At 41.5% G+C, this 26766-nt stretch overlaps 1 protein-coding gene across 1 annotated transcript; it reads left to right on the plus strand.

Annotated features, from left to right (window-relative positions):
• The first annotated feature begins 705 nt into the window (after nt 1-705).
• PTGS2 (prostaglandin-endoperoxide synthase 2) lies at nt 706-12369 on the plus strand. Its single transcript, XM_020795106.3, has 10 exons — nt 706-908; nt 2587-2703; nt 3522-3665; nt 4415-4558; nt 5352-5533; nt 6287-6370; nt 6850-7096; nt 7696-7982; nt 9077-9224; nt 9839-12369. Exons 1-10 carry the CDS (start codon nt 857-859, stop codon nt 10240-10242), a joined length of 1809 nt encoding a protein of 602 aa, XP_020650765.1. The 5' UTR covers nt 706-856; the 3' UTR covers nt 10243-12369.
• Nucleotides 12370-26766: the final 14397 nt, after the last annotated feature.

A 26766-nucleotide genomic window follows, 5' to 3' on the forward strand; every position in this document is an offset into this window, starting at 1 on the left:
AAAATATAATTTATGGATAGAAGGCCACCGCTGCCTCCCTCTCCTTGGAGGGGCTCGAGGCGGTCTTCGAGGGTCTGCCTCCCTTCCCGCCTTTTCCCTACCAAGCCTGTGAAGCGGGTCAAGCCGAGGCACGAAAGGGACCGGAGTCCGGCGGCTCAGGGCCGGATTTCAAGCCAAACGTTCACTTCACGCCGGCTCTCTAGCTTCGTCTCCTTTACCCAGTAGGCTAAAGGAGACATTTATTTTAAAATATAAATAAATGACTAAGTACAAGCGGAGGGTGCTCCCTCTTATCGGGGCAACCGATTCATTGGGTCCGTCGTCTTCGGAACTCCCGTATTCCCGCCTCAGAGAGACTATCTTTCTTTTTGTAATGAGGGTTTCACTGCGCCGAGGCTCCGAAGACGACGACGACGACTCAGCGTCCATTCATTCCCTGACGCTGCGTTCAGGACGTGCCAGAAGTTCGAGCGGAGCCGGTGGGTGGGTGGGGAGCGTGTCCTGCGTGCAACTCCGCTCGCCCTCACATACTCTTTTTCCCGCTCCCCAAATTTTTCCAAGACGGTCGGAAGCGAGGCGCGGGGTTTGCCGGCTGGAAAATACCTGCGGGAACCGATTGCGTAAAAGAAGCGGGCGGTGCTTGAGGCTCGTGAGTCACAGGCCGGCGGCGGGTACATAAAGGCCTGCCCCGGCAGAGGGGGACCTGTTAGCGAAAGCCAGTTGCTGCTCCGTGAGGCGTCAGGGCTGCGGGTCTTGAGGGCGCAAGAGTGTCGCGGAGACTTCTCGGGAATAAGCTTTCTAAGGAGACCGGAGTCTGAAGCTGCTGCTGCCGCCGTTTTCTGCACCCACTTGGGAAATGCTTGTACTCTGTGCGGCTGTTTTTTCTCTCTTGGCTCTTAGCGGAGCAGGTCAGTGCTATCTATAAATAACCCCCTTCCCTTTTTTTCCCCTTTCTCTCTCCCGCGCTAATGGGTTCCTCCTTTTAATTTTATGTATTTATTGTAAAACATTTTTTACCTCGCAAGGCGGCTTACCGGAGAGAAGGTGCCCCTTTGAAGCGAGCGGGACTTGCTTCTGAGGACGCCTAACATCCTTGCACTCGACGCGAAGAGTTGATGCTCCCCTCCCCTCCCAATGTCCTTTAGGATTTTTAATTATGATTTTTAATTATTAGAAAAAATTGATTCCGCGTGGCTGGGGACTTTGAAGGATCGTGGGTTGGGTTTAGTAACTTTTGGACAAGACGCCGCGTTCCGTTTTCCAAGCACTGGCGGGACCTCTTTAAAACGCTGACGGTAGAAAAAGGTGTTCTCACGGTCTGTTGAAACCAGGGCAGGGCTGCGAAGGGGAGTTTTAGGAGTTGGTCAGGTTGGAGGGAAGAAGGCGCGGGGAGATGCTGAGGCAAACAGTGCAATTCTGCCACTGTCTGCTCAGAAGTAAGTCCAATGGAGTTCAGTAGGGTTCATTCATACCCAACCAAGCACTGGGCTAGAGGATTGTAGCTTAAACCTAGGAGGTACCTAGGGGCTTTTGGTAGGGGAAACAGTAATGTAGAGTCATTTGATTATGTTTGATTCATAGAAGTATGAGATCTTGTTTCAAAACTGCATGTATGAATAGGTTTTAGCTGAATATAATTAAATTTTAGCAGTCTGCTTTCTTTAAACTAAACTTGTTTTTTTTTTTAAATGTGTCTATATATTTGAATATGTTTAGACTTAAGGAGATGGGAAGATAGAGGTTGTTGGAACCTTTTAAAACACAGTAGTTCAAAAAAAAAAAAAAGCCAATCATGCTTCCAGAGGGAAAGCGTTCCATGATAATGGGACCATCACTGAGGAGGCCCTGTAAATAAATAAATAAATACATGCATACATACATACATACAAACTGAGAAGTATGTTAGAAATGAAAAGGACACATGGAGGAAATCCTAGTATCTGCTAATGCTTGCCTCTTGCTTCTTAAAGAAAACCTTTGTTGAGAACATTGAAATATTACCATACTTTTAGGTTTGATAAGAAAGCATGTTATTGCTTTTGCATGCAACATGCATAAATTATAGTATTTATATGTTATCTGCTGTCAATTCCCATCCAACTCATAGTGACCCTAATAAAGTTTTCAAAGTATATGAGATATTTAAGGAGTAGTTTTAGCAGTGCCACACACACCAGCAAATTTCTGTGGCCAAGAAGGATTTGAGCCAAAGTCTCCTCAGTCCATAACTCTATCCACTATACTGGCTATCTCTTTAGTACTTTGAATTATACTATTTGTCATATTAAATACATTGTTAAATGCTGTTTTTAAAAATACTTTAAACTTGCCTTTTAATATAAAGCTCTCTCAAGACAATTTATATGAAAGAATCCTATGCATGTTTACTCAAATGTAAGATCTGCCACCTTTATTGAGATTTACTATCAAATGCTGTGCATAAGACTGTAAAAAAAGAGAGAGAGAACAAAAACTGAACTACAACCTCAAAGAAATAATCTCATTAATTTCCATCAGGAAATTTCTGTGTGTATCTATAGGACTTCAGAGCTTACTCTTTGTACTACACCTTTCTTTTCCCCCTAGTTAACCCTTGCTGTTCAAATCCATGTCAGAATAGAGGAGTGTGCATGACAACAGGCTTTGACAGATACGAATGCGACTGCACGCGAACTGGATATTATGGTGAAAACTGCACAACACGTATGTATATTGGAGATTCTGGGAAGAAATACTAATGTTAGTCTATTTCAGCATATACAGCAAAAACAAAACAGGAACGAAAAAAACCCACCACAAAGTATTGTGGCATTTTAAAAACTGACCGTTTTACTGCATTGTAAACTTTCATGAATTCCAGTGCACTTTGTCAGACATGGATTACAATCTGCAAAAGGTCATGCAGACATGAAAGTGTCATTCTTGAAGATACCGCAGTACTTCATTTTCTGTATTTTGGAAAGTTATATTTGCATAATCAGTATTTTAGGAGAAGAGCTGTAATTGCCATATTCAATCTCTGGCATTTCCAAGTAGGGTTGGAAAAGAATCTTCTGAAATCCTGAAAAACACTTGTCCATCAGTACAGACCATCAGTACACACTTAATGTCTGTCTTTCTGACAATGACGTTTGAAGCTATTTGAGGCAGATGAGGTGGTCAGACAAGCCATCTGAAGCAGAGCTAATAATATTCACTGTTCATCACTAGTTTTGACAGATACGGTGTTGAGGATAATGCTGACACAGAATGAAGGGAATAAATATCACTGGATTATGGGTTAAGTATACCTTTAATCTGTCAAAAAAAAAAGCAAACAAAGTCTCTTCAATTATGTACAGAGAATGTTGGCAATTTTCAAGTGAACTGCTAAAAGAGAGAGAGAGAGAACAAGAAAAGCTGGTGTTGGTGGTGCGGAACTAGATGGAGCGATAGACTGAATTAGCATAAAGCCGCTTCCTATGTTTCTAATCTTAAAAAGTTGAACTTTTATATATCTCTTTCTCTAATGTTCCATACAGCGGAATTTTTTACCTGGCTGCGACTGACACTAAAGCCAGCTCCTGACACAGTCCATTACATACTCACTCACTTCAAAGGAGTCTGGGATATCATTAACAATGTTCCATTTCTTCGCAATGCTGCCATGAGATATATACTGATGTGTAAGTTTCCTCATTTCTTATACTACTTTTACAATGCTCTTCTAATCCATTACTTGTCTACTAAGAAGTTGTTCCGACAGAGTTCTGTGGAGTCTCCTCACTGCTTAGTGTGTATACAATTAGCCTTACACTTAGTGATAAATATTTATCCAAGCACTTTGAAAAATTGTCTGATCTAGTTACAATACCTGCAGCTTAATGCTGGAATCTCCAACATGATGCCCACAGGCCATGCCACTGGTTGCCTCTACTTATTTATCATTCACTGCTGGGTCTTGTCCAAACTGAACAGTTCTTGGTGTGTTTAGTAAACAGCAAGAGTCTGGACTGCTAGTAGTAGAAAGACAGAAGGACCTTAACTGGTTGCTTTGTGCATGTGAATTAAAGAATAAAATTAAGATGACATTGAAAAATGTGATGGATGGTATCATGGGGTGGGGAGGGTTGACAAAAAAGTGGAGTGGGCCAGCTAAGTCCAGATATAATACAAGACTCCACTTGGGGACAGCCTACGGTCCAATCAAGGAGGCACCTTAGTTTGAAGAAGGACCTTCCTTCCTTCACCAGCTTGAATCACAAGCCCCTGGTGACTTTTGACAGCAAATGTGTAACATGTATGCAATCCCTCAGACAGCCCTATTGATGCATATTGAAGGAAAATATTGGCTTTTATTTGTTTTTATTTAATATAGCTGCTCCATCGTCACTCATTTAACACTAACCTAATCGTCTTCCTCCATTTTTTTTAGCGAGATCTCACTTAATTGAAAGCCCACCGACGTATAATAGCCATTACAGCTACAAGAGCTGGGAAGCCTACTCAAACCTTTCCTACTATACCAGATCACTTCCACCAGTGGAACACAATTGCCCCACCCCAATGGGAGTGAAAGGTAAAGATGAAAATAGATCTGTGTATGTGGATAGGAAGGGAGGGAATTTTCAGGTATCAAGTATGGTTGGGAATACACCACCAATGCTGGGAGCTTCAAGCACGGCCAGGGCTCCAACTCAATCATGGAAGTCTCTGGCGTGTATGACAGGTCCCACGCATAGACACACATGCAGTGTGGCAACGGGCAGGGTGCGGGCAAGCCGAGCCAACATGGCCTTGTTTCCTCTCCTGTGCAATTGTGAATTCCATGGATTAAATGGCAGGATAAGGCTTAACTTTAGAAAACCTTCTGAAGGAGAAACTTAAGTTACTGAGTATTTTATTACAACAGACATATTTTCTGTGAAAGGTTTTGCAGTTTTAGTCTTCGAAAGGAACAGGGAGTGTGACAGACTTCTTGAATGTAGTGGGGCAGCAAAGCATATATCTACCAAATTATAAACCTGGAGACAAGAACTGTATTTCATGCCATGAAATGTAATTATGAAGACTTAACTTTAATCTTCAAGGGCATTACGTGCATTCTGCATTTTGTAGTGAAGGAGTGGGCAGTGTGTGGTCTCCGTAATGATGTTGCACTGTAATTCACAGCATCCTTCACCATTAACTATGCTGCTGGCTAGCACCTGCACCATCACAGTTTGCCCTCCCAATTATTTGTTGCTGTGCAGCTTTTTTTTTTTTTTTTTTTACAATGACTTCATTCAAATAAAAATTGGATATTCAAAATGACTTTTTCTTTCTACTGGCTACAGATGTCAAAACATTTAAATACCAGTTTTAAATTTCAGGTAAGAAAGAGCTTCCGGATTCCAACATCATTGTAGAGAAATTCCTGCTGAGGAGAAAATTTATTCCAGACCCTCAAGGCACAAACGTGATGTTCACATTCTTTGCACAGCATTTCACCCACCAGTTCTTCAAGACAGATCACCACAAAGGGCCAGCGTTCACAAAAGGCCTTGGGCATGGGGTAAGACTGAAGCGCTATGACTTCACCTGGTTACTTGCTAACGGGCAGCAGGTATCATCTCCTGTGGTGAGAAGGACATCTTTCCTCTTTGAGGGAGTTGCCTGAATATTTAAAAAGGCACATTAGAGCCATTTGGAGAAGTGATATCATGTTTTGATCTGTCCTTACACATGTTACAGTCCAGTTTCTTAGTTACTTAATTTAAATAATGCTGAAATATTATTTGCACCCTATCTACATGCTTCACCTGAAAGAAGGAATCTTGGTTATAAAATTGTTTTGTTAACATTTGTTCAAATAATATCCCAAGTGAAAGTTAAAGAGGTTATCCCTTTGCAATACTGATCATTAACAAGGGTTTTTGTTTTCAGAGCTATCTTTAGGAGTACCCTTTCTGTTTCTCTTTAGTCATCATAACCTTATATAGGTAAATGTTCCAAGGAGCTCTGATCTCCAGCTGCCATATGGGATATGTTTTTGGTTTTATGTTTTTTCTGAGAAGTAGCACTATCTTTTTATGATGGTGGAGAGTATAATGTCATTTTTTTTTGGTCTTTTATTTGAAAGTGTCAGGAGAAAATTCCCTACCACCCTGCTTCCCTACCCCTGCACTGCATTTGACTTTGGGACCTTATAGGGAGAGTTGTTCTATCTGTTCTGCAAGGGCTCAGTGCAAATCTATTAGCTTTTGTGGCAATTTTGTACAGACAGATTTTAAGTTGTCATTCATGTTCCTCTTTATAATTTCAACAGGTTGATTTAAATCATATCTATGGAGAGACTTTGGACAGACAAATGAAATTGAGACTGCTTAAGGATGGAAAACTAAAATTTCAGGTTAGTTTGTGCTTCCTTGGCAGTTCCTGGACGTTCCCCTTGTTTTGAAGAAAAAAAAGATTATTTTTTAACACAGTATATCTGATGGAGATAGGCTTAAAAGTCCTATCTCCAATATCGGAAGCAATTTGCCTCTTTATCCCAAAACATAAGCTAAAACTTGTTACTGCTTTTGTGTTCTGCTTTTGGGAGCTTCCCATAGGAAACTAGTTTTTCTCTGCGTGAACAGAATCCTGGACTAGATAAATCTTAGCATTATAGTCTTCCATGCGATGTAGTGAATCCCCATAAAGGGAGACTGTTACCTGTAAGAGCAGTCGCCATCCTTCTTGTACAAGAGAACTATGGCATGCTAGTTAATGCACTTTGCTCACAGTTTAACGTAAACTGAAATGTACTTAAATCCATTGAAATTGCCAAGCAGACTTCTGCTCAGTATTCATGTGTTGCAACTCTCATTTTATTGTCTTTAATTACAGATGATTGATGGAGAGATGTATCCACCCACAGTGAAAGAAACTCAAGCAGAAATGATCTATCCACCCCACACCCCTGAGCACCTGAAATTTTCTGTAGGGCAAGAGGTCTTTGGCTTGGTTCCAGGATTGATGATGTATGCCACATTGTGGCTTCGAGAACACAACCGGGTCTGTGATATTCTCAAGACAGAGCATCCAGAATGGGATGATGAGCAGCTGTTCCAAACAGCCAGACTGATCTTGATAGGTAATTTTTGACAGATGACCACTGCTAATGCATACAGTCTTATGACATTTAATGGCAGTTAAACATGGCAGTCAGCACCATCTTAAATGGCTTCAGAAGAATAATTTCTGGACATGTGTGGATGATAGGCCTATCAACATCTAGTCTTCTTGTTGTTCTACTGGAGGCTAGACATCTTTATTTCCCCTTTGATTTTGGATGTGGTGCCTCTAACAGTCATATTTTGTTGCATCCAAATCAGGTTCCTAAGCTTCTCAGCTGAGAGGTTGTTTGCCTTCCCGCATCTAATGTGTTATTTTAAAAGAACCTTTCTGTACAGGAGCAGTATATATGAACACTAGATGCTAAAGGGCAAGGAGCTTCCAAATAGTGTTAACTAGCTGTTGGCGAAAATATAATGCTAAATAAGATGTATCATTGGTCTCGCCTAGCAAATTTATCCCTAAATGTTGCTATGACTATCAAATGGTGGCATAGAATTTCTCAAGTGACGTGTTCCATTCAGGGTTGCCCATTCAGACACTCCCAATTTGGAATGACAGGGCTAAGTGTGTCCAGAAAAAAAACCCTCTATTATATGTTTTTTTTTAAACAAACAGGTGAGACCATCAAGATTGTGATTGAAGATTATGTGCAGCACTTAAGTGGTTATCACTTCAAGCTGAAGTTTGATCCAGAGCTTCTCTTCAATCAACGGTTTCAGTATCAGAACAGAATAGCAGCAGAATTCAACACCCTCTACCACTGGCATCCTCTTCTGCCTGACACCTTTCAGATACACAACCAAGAGTACACTTATCCACAGTTCCTCTACAACAACTCCATCATGCTGGAACATGGCCTCTCCCATATGGTGCAGTCTTTCTCCAAGCAAAGGGCTGGAAGGGTAGGACTACTTTCCATCTTATCTTCAGTCTGCTTGAAATGCCATGTCTTCCCAAAAGAGCACAAGTGCCTCCTCTACATGCTTTAACACAAGAGGAATAATTGTAAGGGTACCCTTTGAGACATGGGCCGTTAGTATCTTTTTTTTTCTGGAGCAGCTGCATTCATAAATCTTTTGTGAAAGATACATCTGCAAATGAAAGACTGAATGTTTTGGTCTTAAATTGGATGGCAAAACATACACACAAAATGGGGAGTGTATATTTCCTTTAATTAACCATTCTCCCTTGTTTACCCTCCATTGATAAAGGTTGCAAATGCAAAGATACGCACATGAAGGGAGTCACATCCTGTGATAAGCATACTGTATATCCCTCACTATGTGAGGGAACATACCTTCTAAAAACTTGCTAAAATCTGTTGTTTAATTTGATCCCTAGATGATGATGCTTCAGTGTCATTTCATTCCAGAAGAATGTCAATGCAGATATTTGATAGAACAAATGCACAATTGCTCAACCTTATGAGCACTGTTAATAAATATATGCTGAATAGCAGCTTTTATCACTGAAGTGCTAAAATTTGTTTCTCTGCTCTGCCATTTTGGACTCAAGACAGAAGCTGATGCAATGGAAATTGAAATTGGAAAAAAATCTACATAGAACATTTGCTGTTTAGAAAAGAGGTTCTAGCCTGCCCTTCATTATCAGTGACATTTTTGTAGAGTCCTGATATGTCTCTTAAGAACTAAAGTGGGGTGATTTACATGTGCCATTCCAAATGTTGAGTTTCAGTTACCATCAGCCCTTGCCACCTTGGCCACGAGATGGGAGTTTTAGTCCAGTGACACTGAGAGAATTGAACATTCCCCATTTCTGAACTTGACCTTGGCATATTACCTCAGTGAGAGCTTATAAGTACTTTCCAAAAGAAATAAATTAGTTTAATGAAGTCCTTTTAGCTCTCTGTAGCAGGAACATAGGCTGTCCTCTGCCAGAGGAAAATACCTGGTGAATTCTGAAGATCTTTCCCTCCAGTAGTGCAGTACTCAGTCTCCATTTTGGTTCATCATGTTATTTCATTTCTTTGTAACAGGTAGCTGGCGGTAGGAATGTTCCCGCTGCAGTTATGAAAGTAGCTAAAGCTTCCATTGATCAAAGCAGACAGATGAGATATCGATCTCTGAATGAGTACCGGAAGCATTTTCTACTGAAACCTTTCAAGTCATTTGAAGAACTTACAGGTAAAACTTATTTCTCTACTTTTTATAAAGGAGCAACTTGGTAGGCAGAGTTGTAGAGCTGAAAGTTGGAAATTGTGCTTCGTAAGTTGGCATCTCAGCTTAACGGTTTGGAAGTACTTGTTTGAGACACTGAAGCACACCTCTCCATTGGAATAGATGGAAAGAAAACCTAGGTGCTCCACTGGGTTGATGAGTTTGGAACTCATAAAGGTTGGAATAAACATTTCAAGCTGTATAATTTACAAAAAGCGATATGTATTAATTTACCTCAGCAATATTTGTGCATCATCTTTTTTAGAAAGATTATGAGTTTTTAAGAAAGGCTCTGATGTTGTTTTGAAGACTCTCTTAGTTGCTACCCCTCTGTCATTAAGAATCATTAAGATTCTTAATGATAGTTAAGAATCTTAACGATCATTGCTAAGTGCTCAGTACTGAAATTGCTAGTTCCAGCTACAGCCATGACTAATAAAAAGTCAAAGGGGATAGCTGTGTGCGGAAAAGACAATAATATCCAAGTTTGCGGTTTCATTGGCAAACAAATGAATTTAGGGCCAAATGTTTTCCGGGTATTGAAGGGGTCCTACTAATGATTATTTACCTGTTTATTACAGGAGAAAAAGAAATGGCAGCGGAACTTGAAGAGCTCTATGGAGATATCGATGCTATGGAGCTGTATCCAGCCCTTCTTGTAGAAAAACCACGTCCTGGAGCCATCTTTGGCGAAACCATGATAGAGCTTGGAGCCCCATTTTCTCTGAAGGGTCTCATGGGAAATGCAATCTGCTCACCCGAGTACTGGAAGCCAAGCACATTTGGGGGCAAAGTGGGCTTTGACATTATTAACACAGCCTCCATCCAGAGACTTATCTGCAACAATGTGGCGGGCTGTCCTCTTACAGCTTTCCATATTGTAAACCAAGAAACAGCAGCAACAAGCAACATCAGCACTTCTAGCACATCAATAGATGAGATCAACCCAGCAGTACTACTAAAAGAGCGATCTGCTGAACTATAGGGAACAACTTTTAGTGGGATTTTATTTATTTATTTATTTATATAATTTTCTGTGTTATTATTTTTTTATTATTTATACTTCAAAGAAAATTCTGTGGATTTTTTTTTCAGCCTTGGCATTCACCTTTGGGTGACCAGTTTAAAGGGAGTTCTGCTCAGTTTTGCAGGACAGTATCCCATGTTTTTTAAATGTCTTCTGTACCAGAAATGTGTATTTCAATATGGATAAAAGGCATTAGATTTGCTGCTTTGAACACAAAAAATAGGGTTTGCTAGAGGGAAGGGATTAAAACTTGGCACAATATAGAATCTGATTAAGTATCATCAACTCAAAGCTTGAAAATACTCTTTCTGATTAAACAAATCCTTGACAAGAAATCTGAGCTCATAACAATTACCCATTTTTACAGATTACTAAAAGAAAGGGGAGCAGAAGGCAAATTAAGAAGTATCGGAAGTGTCATTTTTCAGACCTGTTGTGCTAGTCTCAGGTGTTGCAAAATCAGTATATCCATAGAGAAATGAGAACCCAGCAAATTTTCTCATACTCAGGTTTCAAAAAAGACAATGTAGAACAGCACTAGACTTATTATTCATTAACCATGTAATTTGAAAGCATTTCACTTTCAAATTACATGGATGTCTGTTAAAAACTGTCACAAAAACTGGTTTAGCATAATTTTGAAAGAAATTTTTGTAATATGCATAGTGACAGCATCTATATTTTCCATAAATAAGACTCATGAGTTCTATATACAATCTATACTTCACAATCATTGCTGAATTTCAGTAGAACTTGACATTTAAGATCTTCTTTAAAAGTGCACTTTATACATTAAAGTCATTTCAGTCTCGGGGACTAGAACACTACTACATTTCTGTTATTTTTATCACAAGTGTTCAACTAGATAAGCTTTCCTCAACTGGATGCGCTCCAGATGTGTTGGCCATTGGCCATGCTGTCAGAGATTATGAGAATTGTGATTTAATGTATCTGGAAGGCTTGTGCTTGAGGAAAGCTGATAGTAGAACATAGTTTCTCTAGTTGAATAACAACTTGAAATATGCAAACTGCTTCCAGCACTATAAGTTGAATTTTTCATAATTGCTCCAGAAAAGACTAATGGTACCAAAACCAGTATCCTGCTCACTCTCAGCTGAAAAACAATCAGTTTATACTTTGGTAACAAGATTCCTTGTAAGCCAAATAATTAAATAAATCTTGCTAATTGGAATGTGAAGAATCAGTAGTACTAAAGAAATGTAGTTAAAGACCAACATACCCAGGATTTTGAAAACGCCTTGTGGGGTTTACTATTTGTGTGCTTGTACAATGGACCCTGCACAGGAGAACATCTAATTCTCTTATGAAAGATTTGAAAGGTAATAATGGTTTGTTGAACACTGTTCTAATCACATTGATTCTCTTATCACCTAGCTTGCAGCCTTCATCATGTCTTTCTCTCATTCCCCATCTTTTCAGGCATTGGGACAATGTTATAACTTTGTGTACTTCTAGGTCTACCTCCTGTCCCCAAATCCTGTCCTCCTAGTCAGTGTCAACTCCTTTTCTCTGTTTTGTAATTAAATTATGAATCTATGGACAGGCAGGCCCTCTCCCTTTTCCTTTTTTAAAAAGTTTTTTGTACATGTTTTCTGAGTGTTGTGTAAATGTTGGGCCCTAATTAGCATTACTACACTGGAAGGTCACAGCCTGTGGAACATGTCTTATATACAGTATATGTACATCATGCAGATCAGAGTCATTTTTATAAATGTTTCAATTTAAAAAAAAACTTTCTCAGCCTGCTGGTCTTGGCTGGGCAGCATGATTACTGCTGCAGATGCACAGAGTAGCAATTATGTTTCTTGTGATCACAATACAAAGAACTTGGGTCACATCTCTATCTCACTAAGTTCAATGGAAATTTATTTATTTTAATACAGTAGTTTTTGTCTACAGGCTTATAATCTAAAGGAAATTACACAAAGAGAAAAGATTTTGAAGGGGGTGGAGGAAGAAGAAAGCAAACTGAGACACAGAATCGACTCTTTTTGGATTGTGGAATTATTTATAATGAATATAATTATTTTTAAGATGTGTCAAAATAAATTATTTTAAATTATGCATTTGGTGTTAACTTCATTTATTTAAAATATTTTATTGTTTACCTATTCATATATTATGGGAAGAAAATGCATTAGTCTCTATCGGAAGCATTTTTGGAAGAGTCTAATATTTAGCTAGAGGTTAGGAGTTCAATTCCCCACTGTATGGCCTTGGGCAAGCGGTATAGTCCCAGAGTTCCCCCAAAAGAAGGGAATTGTAAACCACTTCTGAACACTCCTTACCTGGAAAACCCTGAAAATGATTGCCATCAGTCTACAGAAAAACCACCTACACAGACCAGAACCTACACAAAACTCCAACCACCACCCATGACAAAAAAGACCGTGCAAATCAGAACTGTGAAGCTCAATTTCTCAATACCAAACTCAACCGTCTGAATTGGGCCCACAGGCAAATGGCTATTCCAAGAATGAAATCACAAGAGCCATCAAACCAAGAAAACAACACCAAACTGAAGAGGAAAAACAGCTACCCACAAATAAAGTATTTCTGCCATACATCAAAGGGGTCATGAACCGCATGGGAAAACTTTTGAAAAATCACAATCTACAAACAGTATTCAGGCCCACCACAAAAATACAACAAATGTTGCAGTCAGCAAAGGACAAAAGGGACCCAGTCACCACTGCGGGTGTATACTGGATACCTTGCAGCTGTGGCCAAGTATAATTGGAACCACAAAACACAGCATTCACACCAGAATCAAAGAACATGAGAAACACTGCAGACTAAAACAACTGGAAAAATCGGCAGTAGCTGAACATGCCCTAAAACAAGCTGGACATGAAATTCTATTTCAAAATACTGAAGTATTGGACAATACCAGCAATCATTATGTTAGACTGCACAGGGAAGCCATTGAAATCCAGAAACACCAGCAGAGCTTCACCAAAAAAGAAGAAAGTTTAAAACTCAACAAAGGCTCCCAGCAGTGAAAATACAGCCTGCAAAAGGTCAACGAACTCTACCTAGTCACAAGGACCAGTGATCCCTGCACACAAAAGACCAGCTAACGACACCCACCAATCACAGTGACGGATCATCTCTCTCCCTTATCACAACAATACACCCACAACAAAAAACACGCCAATCACCATAATCACCAGATCTCCTGAAAAGGACAAAAGCTGGTCCTACAGCTATAAATATTCAACTATCCAACAAACTGCAAGAGAGCACAGAGTTCTGACTTCTGTCCTCTGAGGATGCCAGCCACAGAGACTGGCAAAACATTAGGAAGAAAAACCTTAAGAACATGGCCAAACTGCCCGAAAAACCCACAACAACCATTGGATCCCGACCGTGAAAGCCTTCGAGAATACAGTAAAATGAATGCTTCCTTTCCCTTTAATGTACAAAGTTGCAAGCACACAAAGGAAATTTGTTACAGATAGATCCGTGATGCAAAGGTCATTATTTGAATTTTAAAAGTATATTCTGAAATCACGAGAAACCATTGTGGGAAACAGAGAGCCATAGCTCAACTGAGGCCAACTAAAATCAGTGGGGCATGAGCTGGTCATAACAAGTCCCATTGCTATCAGGGAGTCTACTTGGAACAAGACTAAGTCCAGACCAACTCTTTAGATCTGGGATTTAATGCATTGGTTGGATTTTTGTAATGTGCTGCTTCTCTACATTATGCCTGAGTGGGAAATAATGAGGTGCTCATATTTTTTAAAAAATGATATTTTAAGGATTTGCATGGACCCCCAACACTCAGTTCAGACTTTGATTCAGTAATTTGGAAAGCAACATGTTTAGAACAAAGCAGAACCAGTCTTCTTTGACTCAGGTCCCAAGGCAAGTAACATTTGTTTTCTTTGTCACAACTGGAGAAAATCTGCAAACATAGGAGACCATGAAGATGGGGTTACATTTTTTAAAATATAAATGCAATAAATAAATCCACAGATCCATGCAATTTTGAGCTCTAGAACAGTAGTCCCCAACCTTGGACCTCCAGATGTTCTTGGACTTCAACTCCCAGAAATCCTAGCCAGCAGAGGTGGTGGTGAAGGCTTCTGGGAGTTGTAGTCCAAGAACATCTGGAGGCCCAAGGTTGGGGACCACTGCTCTAGAAGGCAAATAACAGCTTCAGGGGAAAATTCAGGAGAATTAACCTTTAAAATGTCTTGGTGGGAAGGACTAAACTAGTTACCTTATCGCTGCAACCTAGTTCAACCTGAAAATCAGCACCACCTTAGGACTGTTACATACAGCACTGATGTTACCTGTCTGTCATGGGTTTGGAGGGAAAGTTCCATCCTATGGGGAGTGGAAGGCGGGACATCAGGAGGAGGGGCTGTACTGTATAAATATGTGATGCCTGTGTGGTGAAGAGGAGATGCTGAGACAGACTGTGAGACACTGGGTTGGGACGAAGCAGCAGCTGGGGAAGAAGAAGCTGTTGTGGGAGTCTGGGTGTCTGACAGGGTACTACTGTGTGTCAGAGTACCAGCCTGAAAGGTTCAGGGGTCTGTTGGTTAGCCAGAACTGATGGGTTCAGGGTCTGTGCTTTAAGTTAAAGGTTCTAGGTGAACCAAACTGTATGCTTGTGTGTGTGAGAATAAGCCACGTTACTTTATTTTATTCACCTGATTGTTTTATTTACCCTGTTTGTATTTAAAATAAACCTTATTCTTTTATTGTTTAAAAATCCATCCCTGGTCTGTGTGACTTATTATAGGGAATGGTTGGTGGCAGCTTAGTAACTGTGTGATAGATCCCAGTAGGTCTGGGTTTGTCACATTGATTGGTGTCCAGCGTGTGGGATACGACTGGTCCAGTTGTCCAGCGGTCCAGCAAAGCCTTGGCAAGTGTGCCCAGAGCAAGGGGGGTCTAGTCAGGGACAGTCTGAGGCGCGTAGGTAATCTTCTAGGTGTACCTCACGGGGAGGTGCGCTAGTAGAAGAACGTGCCAACTGGGGAGACTTAGATTAAGGTGCTCTGAGGCAACCTAGTTTTGGCGGGAAAAAGCTGAGGAAAATCTGCGTAGCAACAGTGAGCTAGCTTGCCAGCTGAGAGGCCCAGCAGAGGGGGGTAGGCTCTGACTCGATACTGTTGCAATTTAAGTGCTGAAGAACAGCAGCAATCTCTAGGGAGAGCTGGTTCTGAGGCAAGAAGGAAAAAAAGTGGTCGTTTTATTCTGAGGCTTGACTTTTTAAAGCAGCCTGTTCTGAGGGGGGGGGGTATGCCCTTGACTCGAAGCCAAGTAGCAGACATGAGTGAAGTGAAAGACCCCCAGATTGACCAAGGTTCTGAGGATGAATTTGGCTCAGTGCAAGGTGACAGCACAGGAGAGCAGGACCCAGAACTCAGAAAATTGCTCATAGCCCAACAGCATGAACTGAGGATGAGGCAATTGGAAAAAGAAGAAAGATTAGAGAGAGAGAAAATTGCTCTGGAAAAAGAAAGAATGGCGTTTGAATTAAGAAAACTGGAAATGATGAACCAGAACAATAATAACAATAGGGATTCTGAGGGAGGCCAATTGTCTAAGGCTGACCTGAAGAAATTCCCTGTGTACCACAAGGGAGATTGTCCTGAGGTGTTCTTTTCCTTAGTGGAAAGAGCGTTTGTGGACTTCTCAGTGAGGGAAACTGAGAAGATGACCATCATGCGATCTTTAATCAGTGGTAGCCTTGCTGAAGTTTATGCCGAGATGCCTGAGGAACTGATGAAAGATTTTGCAGAGTTTAAAAAACTGGTGTTTGCAAGACATGGGATAAATGCAGAGCAGCTGAGACAAAGGTTCAGGTCCCTCACTAAAAAACCAGAACAGACTTTTACCCAAGTGGGGGCCCAATTGGTGAGGCTGCTTGAGAAATGGCTATCGCAGGAGGGAATAGAGACCTATGGGCAGCTTAAAGACTTGATAGCCCTGGAACAGTTCTATTCAGTCCTGCAGGGGGAATTGAAATTCCAGGTGAGGGAAAGGAAACCGAAATCTGTGGCAGCAGCCGCAGAGATCGCAGATTTTATCTCCCAAATAAGAAAGCCCTTGGGTGAGGGGAAATCTGTAGGTAAACCCAAAGAAACCTACAGCAAGTACTCTCAGGGACCAGGGAAAAGCCAGCAAGGGGGAGGGGCCCATGGTGAAGGGAAGCCCTCAGACATGAAACCAAGACCTCAGATTTTGGAGGGAAAACCAAAACAAGATGAGAGAGAATCAAAATATACCAGAAAATGCTATTTCTGTCAGGGAAAGGGTCATCTAATCTCAGAGTGTGAGAAATTAAAGCAGCTAAAAGGAATGGTGCCTCAGAATTCTAGTGGGACCAAGCCAAAAGCTGTGTTCTGTGTCCAGAAAGAGCAAAGCTCATTGTCACAGAGGGAGCCTGTTGCCATGACTACTCAGTCTGGAACAGCTACCTATGCTGATCAGGCTGAGGAAAATGGTCCTCTTCTGGAGGTAAAGCGCTGCTTGCTGATAAAAACAGATTCTCAGTTGTTTGAGACAGCAGGGGTGGACGTAGGAATACTTGACCGTCAGTATAGGGGGCTGCGGGACACTTGTTCCCAGGTAACCCTGTGCCATCCAGATATTATTCCTAGGGAGTTTATAATCCCAAATGAGAGCATGAAGGTGGCAGGGATTGAGGGGCAGATAATCTCTCTGCCAGTAGCAGAGGTACCTGTCAACTTTCAAGGCTGGAGGGGAGATTGGCGGATAGCGATTTCATCGACTCTGCCAGCAGCCGTGCTCGTGGGAAATGACCTGGCTGAACATGTGAAACGGGTGCTAGTGATTACACGCTCACAAGCCACCACAGGGACAGTTCAGGGGGGTAATGATGAGCCAGAGACGGGAACAGAGGGGAGTTCAGAAGCTGTGGTGGAAACCTTAACCACAGACAGCAGATTTGGACAGGAGCAAAAGGCAGACGCCACTCTCCAAAAGTGTTTTGAACAGGTGACTGACGCGCAACTAACACCTGAAACCCCAGTGAGATTTCTGGAGAAAAAGGGGATTTTATATAGAGAAACCCTGAGGAATATCTCAAAAGGGGGAGATGGGATCAGAAGTCAGCTGGTGGTACCTGAAAAGTATCGCCCCATGATCTTACAAAGGGGGCACTCTGACATGTTTGCTGCACACTTAGGAGTGAACAAAACACAGCAGAGAATCACACAGAATTTCTACTGGCCTGACATAGGGAAGCAGATCAGGGAGTTCTGTAAACAATGTGATGTGTGTCAAAGGCAGGGGAATAACCGCGACAGGACTAAAGCAAAGTTGTGCCCTTTGCCTGTGATTGACACTCCGTTCAAATGCATAGGGGTGGATATTGTGGGACCTTTGCCCAAGGCCACAAAGAGGGGGAATAGGTTCATTCTAACAATTGTGGACCATGCCACAAGGTATCCTGAAGCCATACCCTTGACAAACATCGAAACTAACACAGTGGCCGATGCTTTGGTGGGGTACATGTCCAGGATGGGATTTGCCTCAGAGATAATCACAGATTTGGGCGCATCGTTCACATCAAAGCTCATGAAACGCTTATGGCAGATCTGTGGAATTAAGCACAAGGAAACCACTGCTTATCATCCTGAAAGCAATGGGTTAACTGAGAAGTTCAATGGGACTCTAATGCGCATGATTAGGGCTTACTTGGCAGAGAATCCAAACAATTGGGACCAGAAGCTGCAATCCCTTTTGTTTGCTTATCGATCAGTGCCACAAGCCAGTACCGGGTTCAGTCCATTTGAACTTTTATTTGGGAAAGGGGTGAAGGGGCCCCTTGATTTGATCGAGCAGGGTTGGGGGCAGATCGCCCAGGGTGACCCACAAGACGTTGTGACTTACATAGACACCTTGATGAATGACCTAAGGAGGAACCTAGAGCTAGCAGCAGAGACCCTGCCAGCTCAAAAGGTCAGAAAGAAAGCTTGGGATGACCAGGAAGGCAGGGAGAGGCGCTTTAACCCAGGGGAGGAAGTGCTTTGGCCTAGGCTCTGCAGAGAGAGCAAACTGCAGCTGGGTATCCCAGAAAGAAAATACTTGGGTCACATGGTAGGGGGAGGAGTGACAAAACCCCTGGAGGCCAAAATAGAAGCTGTTCGTGATTGGCCCAGACCCAACACCAAGAAAAAAGTCAAATCATTTCTTGGGTTGGTGGGCTACTACAGAAAGTTCATCCCGAGGTTTGGCGAGATTGCGGCTCCGCTGACCGATCTGACGAGGAAGAAGACTGATGACAGCATCCCGTGGACCAGCGACTGTGAGGCGGCGTTCCAGAGGTTGAAGGAGGCGTTAATCAACTATCCTGTCCTGCGTGCTCCAGACTTCGACCGGGAGTTCATCATCTACACCGATGCGTCTAACAGCGGGGTAGGAGCAGTTCTGTGCCAGGAGGATGAGAATGGTGACCAGCATCCAGTGTCCTACCTGAGTAGGAAACTCCAAAAAGGTGAGAGACATTTGGCTACCGTGGAGAAGGAGTGTTTGGCCATAGTCTACGCGATCCAGAAGGCCAAGCCTTACATCTGGGGAAGACATTTTATTCTGTGTACTGACCATTCACCATTGCAATGGTTAAAGACGATGAAAACCCACAATAGCAAACTTATGAGGTGGGCTTTGAACTTACAGGACTATGACTTTGAAGTGAAGGTGGTCAGAGGGTCAGTGAACTGTGTTGCTGACGCCTTATCAAGAAGACCTGAAGACTGAAGACGGCGAAAGAACATGGACTATATGTATATAATGAAAACAAAAAGTTAAAATGTACCTGGTTTTGAATTTGGTTGGTATTAATAAAGGTAAATTGATGTACTGTATATGGTAAAATGTTTAAATGCATATTTGCTATGGCTAACTTAGAATGTAAGTATGAGTAAGTATAATATGGTATGTATAACTGTTGTTGTGTGTTTTATCAAGGTTGTTTTTTGGTGAAAAGCACGTTAGCTTTCCCCCTACAAAACAACTTATAAAGAGGGGAGGTGTTACATACAGCACTGATGTTACCTGTCTGTCATGGGTTTGGAGGGAAAGTTCCATCCTATGGGGAGTGGAAGGCGGGACATCAGGAGGAGGGGCTGTACTGTATAAATATGTGATGCCTGTGTGGTGAAGAGGAGATGCTGAGACAGACTGTGAGACACTGGGTTGGGACGAAGCAGCAGCTGGGGAAGAAGAAGCTGTTGTGGGAGTCTGGGTGTCTGACAGGGTACTACTGTGTGTCAGAGTACCAGCCTGAAAGGTTCAGGGGTCTGTTGGTTAGCCAGAACTGATGGGTTCAGGGTCTGTGCTTTAAGTTAAAGGTTCTAGGTGAACCAAACTGTATGCTTGTGTGTGTGAGAATAAGCCACGTTACTTTATTTTATTCACCTGATTGTTTTATTTACCCTGTTTGTATTTAAAATAAACCTTATTCTTTTATTGTTTAAAAATCCATCCCTGGTCTGTGTGACTTATTATAGGGAATGGTTGGTGGCAGCTTAGTAACTGTGTGATAGATCCCAGTAGGTCTGGGTTTGTCACAAGGACCACTGGTCCTAAGGTTGAATCCAGATTGATCTTGTTGTACTTACATCCTATTGAAATTTTCACAAAATAATTCTTACAAGACAAGAACAGGGCTGGAGGCTATATATTGTATTCTCCAAATCTCCTCTGTACCAACTTTGCCTTCACCTGTGACCATATTCACAAATAACAGGATGATGCAGCAGTGAAACTGAGTAAGATACAAAAGAAAGAAATACCGATCCTTCAAGAACAGAATATATGAGGCTGCCTTTGTTCAGAAGGAAATTATTAGCCAGTCTAGCCCACAGATGTTTTGTTTCTTTCCCCGTGCTAAGCTTTGAAGTGTATTCAACTCACCAGTAACCAGGCGTATCTTGTTTTAGGCATAAACATACGGGAGTATAGGTGCGCCTTCTGCCTTTGTTCAAACATGTCATTCTATCAAATATTTTTAAACACCCATTCATTTTTTTTAATTATATTTTTTGCATTCCTTTGAATATGTACTGACGGCTACACCCATCCCTCTCCACTCACTGGAAAAATCGCCTTTCCTGGGAACTTCAAGTGAAAATGCAAACATGAGTTGAGTTCTGATACTTATCTCAAAATGGTTTATGTCTCCCTTTCAGACTATTGAATGTGAGGCCATGGGTGCAACAACTGTTGGTCCCCTGGAAGAGATATCCCCTCACCTCCCAAACTAAATTGACAGTCAAGAAGCAACACCAACATAGGCTAGCTGGCCATGGAATGATTAACAGGGCCCCCATTTGGCACAGATGGACAACCATGAAATTCACATTTCCTTTTGCTGTCAATTGCTTTTCTACTCACTTGAGAATAAAATAGGAATTGCTGTCTGCTGACATACGTGTTTATATATGGTTAGCTTTTAAAGATACCACATGTTTGTTGGCTATTTTACTGCAAGACCCTTGGAAACTGAAGGAACCAGCAAATGCTGACATGCAAAGTACTTAAAATTTGCTAGACAATAATGCATTTGTCCCCATGGATGAAAAATATTTTCACCCATATCACAAGGAAATAATCGCCATTGCACTCAGAGTAAGTATGCATAAAACCACATTATTAAAAGAACAGATGTGCATGAGCTTTTGTGGATTATAATCCACTAGTTCAGGTGTACCTGAAGATGTGGAATGCAACCCATGAAAGCTCAAGATAAATAAATCAGTCGTAATGGACTTTGTTTACTTTTCAAAAAAATATTATTCTCCATGCTGAAACAGACTACTACAGCTACAGTATATCACAGAAGTACACCCCCTCACATTTCATAAATATTTTAGTATATCTTTTCATTTGACAACACTGAAGAAATGACACTTGGCCACAATGTAAAACAGTGAGTATACAGCTTGAATAACAATGTAAATGTGCTCTCCCCTCAAAATAGTGCAGCACGTAGCCATTAATGTCTAAACCATCAGCAACAAAAGTGAGTACACCCTTAAGTGACAATGTCCAAATTGGGCACAAAGTGTCAATATTTTGTGAGGCCACCATTATTTTCCAGCACTGCCTTAATCCTTTTGTGCATAGAGTTCACCAGAGCTTCACAGGTTGCCACTGGAGTCCTCTTCCACTCCTCCATGATGACATCACAGAGCTGGTGTATGTTAGAGACCTTGGGCACCTCCACCTTCCGTTTCAGGATGCCCCACAGATGCTCAATAAGGTTTAGGTCTGGAGACATGCTTGGCCAGTCCATCATCTTTACCTTCAGCTTCCTTAGCAAGACAGTGGTCGTTTTGGAGGTGTGTTTGGGGTCGTTATCATGTTGGAATACTGCCCTGCTGCCCAGTCTCCAAAGAGAGGGGATCATGCTCTGCTTCAGTATGTCACAGGGCATGTTGGCATTCATGATTCCCTTAATGAACTGTAGCTCCCCGGTGCCGGCAGCACTCATGCAGCCCCAGACCATGACACTCCCACCACCACGCTTGACTGTAGGCATGACACACTTGTCTTTGTACTCCTCACCTGGTTGCCCCCACACACACTTGACACTATCCGAACCAAATAAGTTTATCTTGGTCTCATCAGACCACGGGACGTGGTTCCAAAAATCCATGTCCTTAGTCTGCTTGTCTGCAGCAAACCGTATGCGGGCTTTCTTGTTCATCATCTTTAGAAGAGGCTTCCTTCTGGGATAACAGCCCTGGAAACCAATTTTATGCAGTGTGCAGCCTATGGTCTGAGCACTGACAGGCTGAACCCCCACCCCTTCTACCTCTGCAGAAATGCTGGGAGCACTCATACGTCTATTTCCCAAAGCCAACCTCTGGACATGATGCTGAACACGGGCACTCAATTTCTTTGGTCAACCATGGCAAGGCCTGTTCTGAGTAGAACTTGTCCTGTTAAACCGCTGTATGGTCTTGGCCACCATGATGCAGCTCAGTATCAGGGTTTCAGCAATCTTCTTATAGCCTAGGCAATCTTCATGTAGAGCAACAATTCATTTTTTCAGATCCTCAGATAGTTCATTACCATGAGGTGCCATATGGAACTTCCACTGGCCAGTCTGAGAGAGTGAGAGTTATAAAACTTGGTCCCCCTTCACAATTGAAACTTGTGACACTAACCGGTCTCATGACACCAGGGAGGGAAAACGGCTACTTGGGCCCAATTTGGACATTGTCACTTAGGGGTGTACTCAAACTTAGCGGTTTAGATATTAATAGGTGTGTGTTGCGTTATTTTGAGGGGACAGCACATTTACACTGTATACAAACTTTATACTCACTGCTTTACATTGTAGTCAAGTGTCATTTCTTCAGTGCTGTCACATGAAAAGATATACTGTACTAAAATATTTATGAAATGTGAGGGGGTGTACTCACTTCTGTGATATACTGTACATCTTCAATACAAGTGCTGAAAGATTAATTTTCATCAGCATTTTCAATTATGTATATTCCAGTTTCCTTGTTTCTGGTTCTACCACACAATTAAGAACTATGTTTCCCATTACTATAGCAACACTGATTTACTCTGTTCAGGAATAGAGTGTTATTAAGTTTCTGGTCATGTGTATGTAGGACAAAATAATTACGCTGCGCATCTTCTGCCAGTAGCATTCAAGCTCTTTTGTAAAACAGACTATTAAATTACTCATCCAGACACTTCTTTAGATCATTAAACAAATTTAGCAAAAAAAGTTACATCAATATATATTTGTTTCTGAATGTTGCAATCTAGAAATAGAATAGCCACAAATTTTGTCTAGCAATAATTTCAGTCAAAATATATGTTTAATTTTACAATGTACTTGTACCATTTACCATTATCATTAACAGTAGTAAAATAATTGTAGAGTGTTTTATTTTCATTAACTGAAGCACAATTAATTTAATAGTGAGGTAAATTTGAAGGAGTTTTATTAAAATTATTAAAAGATCAGAGAGTATAATACCAATAAAAGCAGGGGGTGGGGGAGAGACTTCTGGGTTCCCCAGCAGTGAGAAGATTCCAAGGCAAAGATCTAGCCAGGGGGCCCTTTTGAAAGAGCCATCCCTCAAGGAGGTAAGAGGGACGGCTTGTAGACAAAGGGCCTTCTCGGCAGCTGCCCCCAGACTATGGAACGCCCTCCCAACTGAAATTCGCCTGGCGCCAACACTAATGATATTTCGACGCCAGGTCAAAACCTTCCTGTTCCAGAAGGCTTTTAATTGAAATAACATTAACTGTGGGTCTTAATGATGGCAATTTTAATTGTATTTTTAATTGTATTTTAATTGTATTTTAACTGTATTTTAATCATTTTATTTTATTGCACTGAATTTTAATTGTGAGCCGCCCAGGGACCTTTGGGTAGAGTGGGCGGCATATAAATTAAATAAATAAATAAAAATAAATAAATAAATGTCAGTCACCTCTTCTCAGAATGGAAATCTTACTTAAAATGTTTTCTGTTTTATAATACTAGATTTGTTAATAAGTACTGTATAATTGTGGAGCACAGATACAGAAGCAAATGACACAGCATGCCTCACAGTACAGGAGTAAAGAATTTGTTCTATTCTTTTATTAAAATGAGAATTTTTTAAAAAACACACACACCATAAATTGGGTGGAAAGGACTTGAGATTTTAAAAGTCAAATATGAAAGAAAGCACAAGTGATATTCACCCATCCAGGCAGAAGGCTCTGAGTGCATACCTCTTATGAGTCTAGGTTTTAACTATGATTGTGATGTTGAATTAGGTTTCCCACATCTTCCCCCCCCCTCCCGATATTCCTCAAAAACAATATAGCAAGGAGATAGGTCATGGCCTCTCCATGCTGAGAATAGCTGGCCTACTGAAAACGGTCAAAATTCTACTGATCTGTGTTTTGAGAAGAATTTCTGAAAATTTATTCATAAATGGGGTGGAAGGAAGTTGATATCTTTTTAAAAAAAAGGAATGAGAGGAAAAAGGAAACTGGCAACTGGCAACTTTATCCATGCCAACTCCTAGTTGCCCTTACACCTCCAAATCTTCCACAGCTCATAGTTTGTCTCGCTTTTGATCAAGGCCCAAGTGTGTTTAGCCCTCTTTAAAACAAAACTCATAATCATGTCCCATCAAGTCAGTTCTATTTTCAGGGTTTTCTAAGTACAGAGCACTCAGAAATGGTTTACTATTCCTTTCTTCTGGAGGCATCCAGGGACGGTGCAACTTCCCCAAAGCCATACAGAAAGGCTCTTCTTTCAGGAGGCAGAGTGGAGACTAGAACTCCCTACCAGACCTAAACCACTGAGTTATCCAGTCAGGGGGGAAATAGCTTTCCACTGCTGAAGGCAAACGGTCTCTGTTTCTCCATGGGCAGTTGACCTCTCTTTCTGCCGTTTGTGGTCTAGAGGGGTAGGGTAAAAATCAAATCAAATAAATAAATAAATAAATAAATCTCTGCTAGTCTTCAGCTCTTTAACAGAAGTACTGAAATAATGTGTAGACTCTGACAAATCAAGAAAGGGGCCACAGACCTAGGTTGTACTCACTTCTATATAATTGTAGTGCCTTGTGCAGTCTAGTAATAAAGTGACTCAAAATAATGGGACTAATTGTATTTCCTTTAGACTGTTACATTTTGTTTTTAACAACTGTCTAATGACTGTGTCCATTTGCCCTTTATATGGCTGGTAAATGTTCATTTGCTTAATTCCAGTGAATCATTTCTACTTCTTAATACCCCGAGGGGCTTATGCGTTACCACAACACTTCTAGACCTGTTTCTCTGTTAATTGTTTCCACGCCATGAAGACCTAGACCAGTGGTTCCCAACCTTGTTTCTCCAGATGATCTTGGACTAAACTTCCCAGAAGCCTTCATCGCGAGCTGTGCTGGCCAGGATTTCTGGACTCAAGTTTGGGAACCACTAGCCTTGATCCATGTGGATAGTGCCAATCGCACAGATAAGGTTTCTACCAGGTGACAAACAGCCAGGAGATGGACCTCACTGACACAATTCTAGGCTTCTAAAGGTTATCATGAGGGCTTACAGAAAAGTCATGGGGAAGGGGCTTCTGCAGAGGCCTCCAAAGAGGTAACTTCTGGACTATCAAGAATCAGAATGATGTCAGATATTTCTAGTTCTGCTGAAGATCTTGCAAATGGCACAGGATTTGGCTCTCTATGAATCCTAGCTTTCTAAAGCTTTGTTTTGTAGATTGACGCATGATGCAGCTACTTTTCCCTTCCTCAGCCTTGGTACGAAGTCTTCATTATCCATATACATTTCATAACCTGTATTCCTCCCAAGGCTTATTTCTTGACATCCCTAGTTTTCCCAGCAACTATTCTGCCACAAAAAATATGAAATGTTGCAATGGTTCAAACACCTGAATTTGAATTAATGCCTACAAGAGGTAAAGGTAAAGGTTCCTCTTGACATTTTAGTGAGTCGTGTTTGACTCTAGGGGGCAGTGCTCATCCCCGTTTCCAAGCCATAGAGCCAGCGTTTGTCCGAAGACAGTTTCCGTTGTCACATAACCAGCGCGGCTATATACAGAATGTTGTTTACCTTCCCACCGAGGTGGTACCTATTTATCTACTCGCATTTACATGCTTTTGAACTGCTAGGCTGGCGAGGAGCTGGACAAAGCGACAGGAGCTCACTCCGTTGCGTGGATTCAATCTTACGACTGCTGGTCTTCTGACCCTGCAGCACACAAAGGCTTCTGTGGTTTAGCCCACAGTGCCACCACGTCCCACCACAAGTGGAAGAACCACACATAAAAAGGAATCCCTGAGTGGAACATTGTATTAATTTCCCCTATTTACTTGAAGAAAAACGTTTGTGGACCAAAATGGAATATTTGCCATATACCAAATGCACTACAGAATTATACAGTTTGAAGTGATCTTGGAGGTAATCTCATCAAAGCTCCTACTCCATGCAAGTTCTGCAATGAGCAAAGCAAATACAGCTTTCCTAGCAAATTTCATTCCACTTCTGCTCAAATAACCCCAGCAAAGGAGAGTTCCCCATCTGCCAAACAATCCATTTCACTGCTGATGTACTGTCACTAATTAGCATGTTTTTCTAAGTGTTGAGCCAGATTTCCCAGCTACCTTCAGTTGCTGATGTTTTTTGAAGGGAATTATCACAATGATGATGAGCATGTGCATTTCAAAATTTATCACTTCTAGGGTTCTTCCAATGTGTGGAATGTTGCCTACTGAAGCTACGTGAAAACTGAATTTCATAAAAGCTTGTGCTGAGTAAAACATGTTAGTCATTAAAGCAGCACAGAACTTTTATTGTTGCCTGAATTCTCAGGAAAATTAACCCTATGTGAGTGCTGCAACACCACTCAGAAGAAAGTTTCATGTGCTCTGAAAGTGTTATTGTCTAGATCAGGGGTCTCAAATTCAATTTACCTGGGGGACGCTGGAGGCA

This window comes from Pogona vitticeps, chromosome 4 (genome assembly GCF_051106095.1).
Source record: "Pogona vitticeps strain Pit_001003342236 chromosome 4, PviZW2.1, whole genome shotgun sequence".
Taxonomy (NCBI): Eukaryota; Metazoa; Chordata; class Lepidosauria; order Squamata; family Agamidae; genus Pogona; species Pogona vitticeps.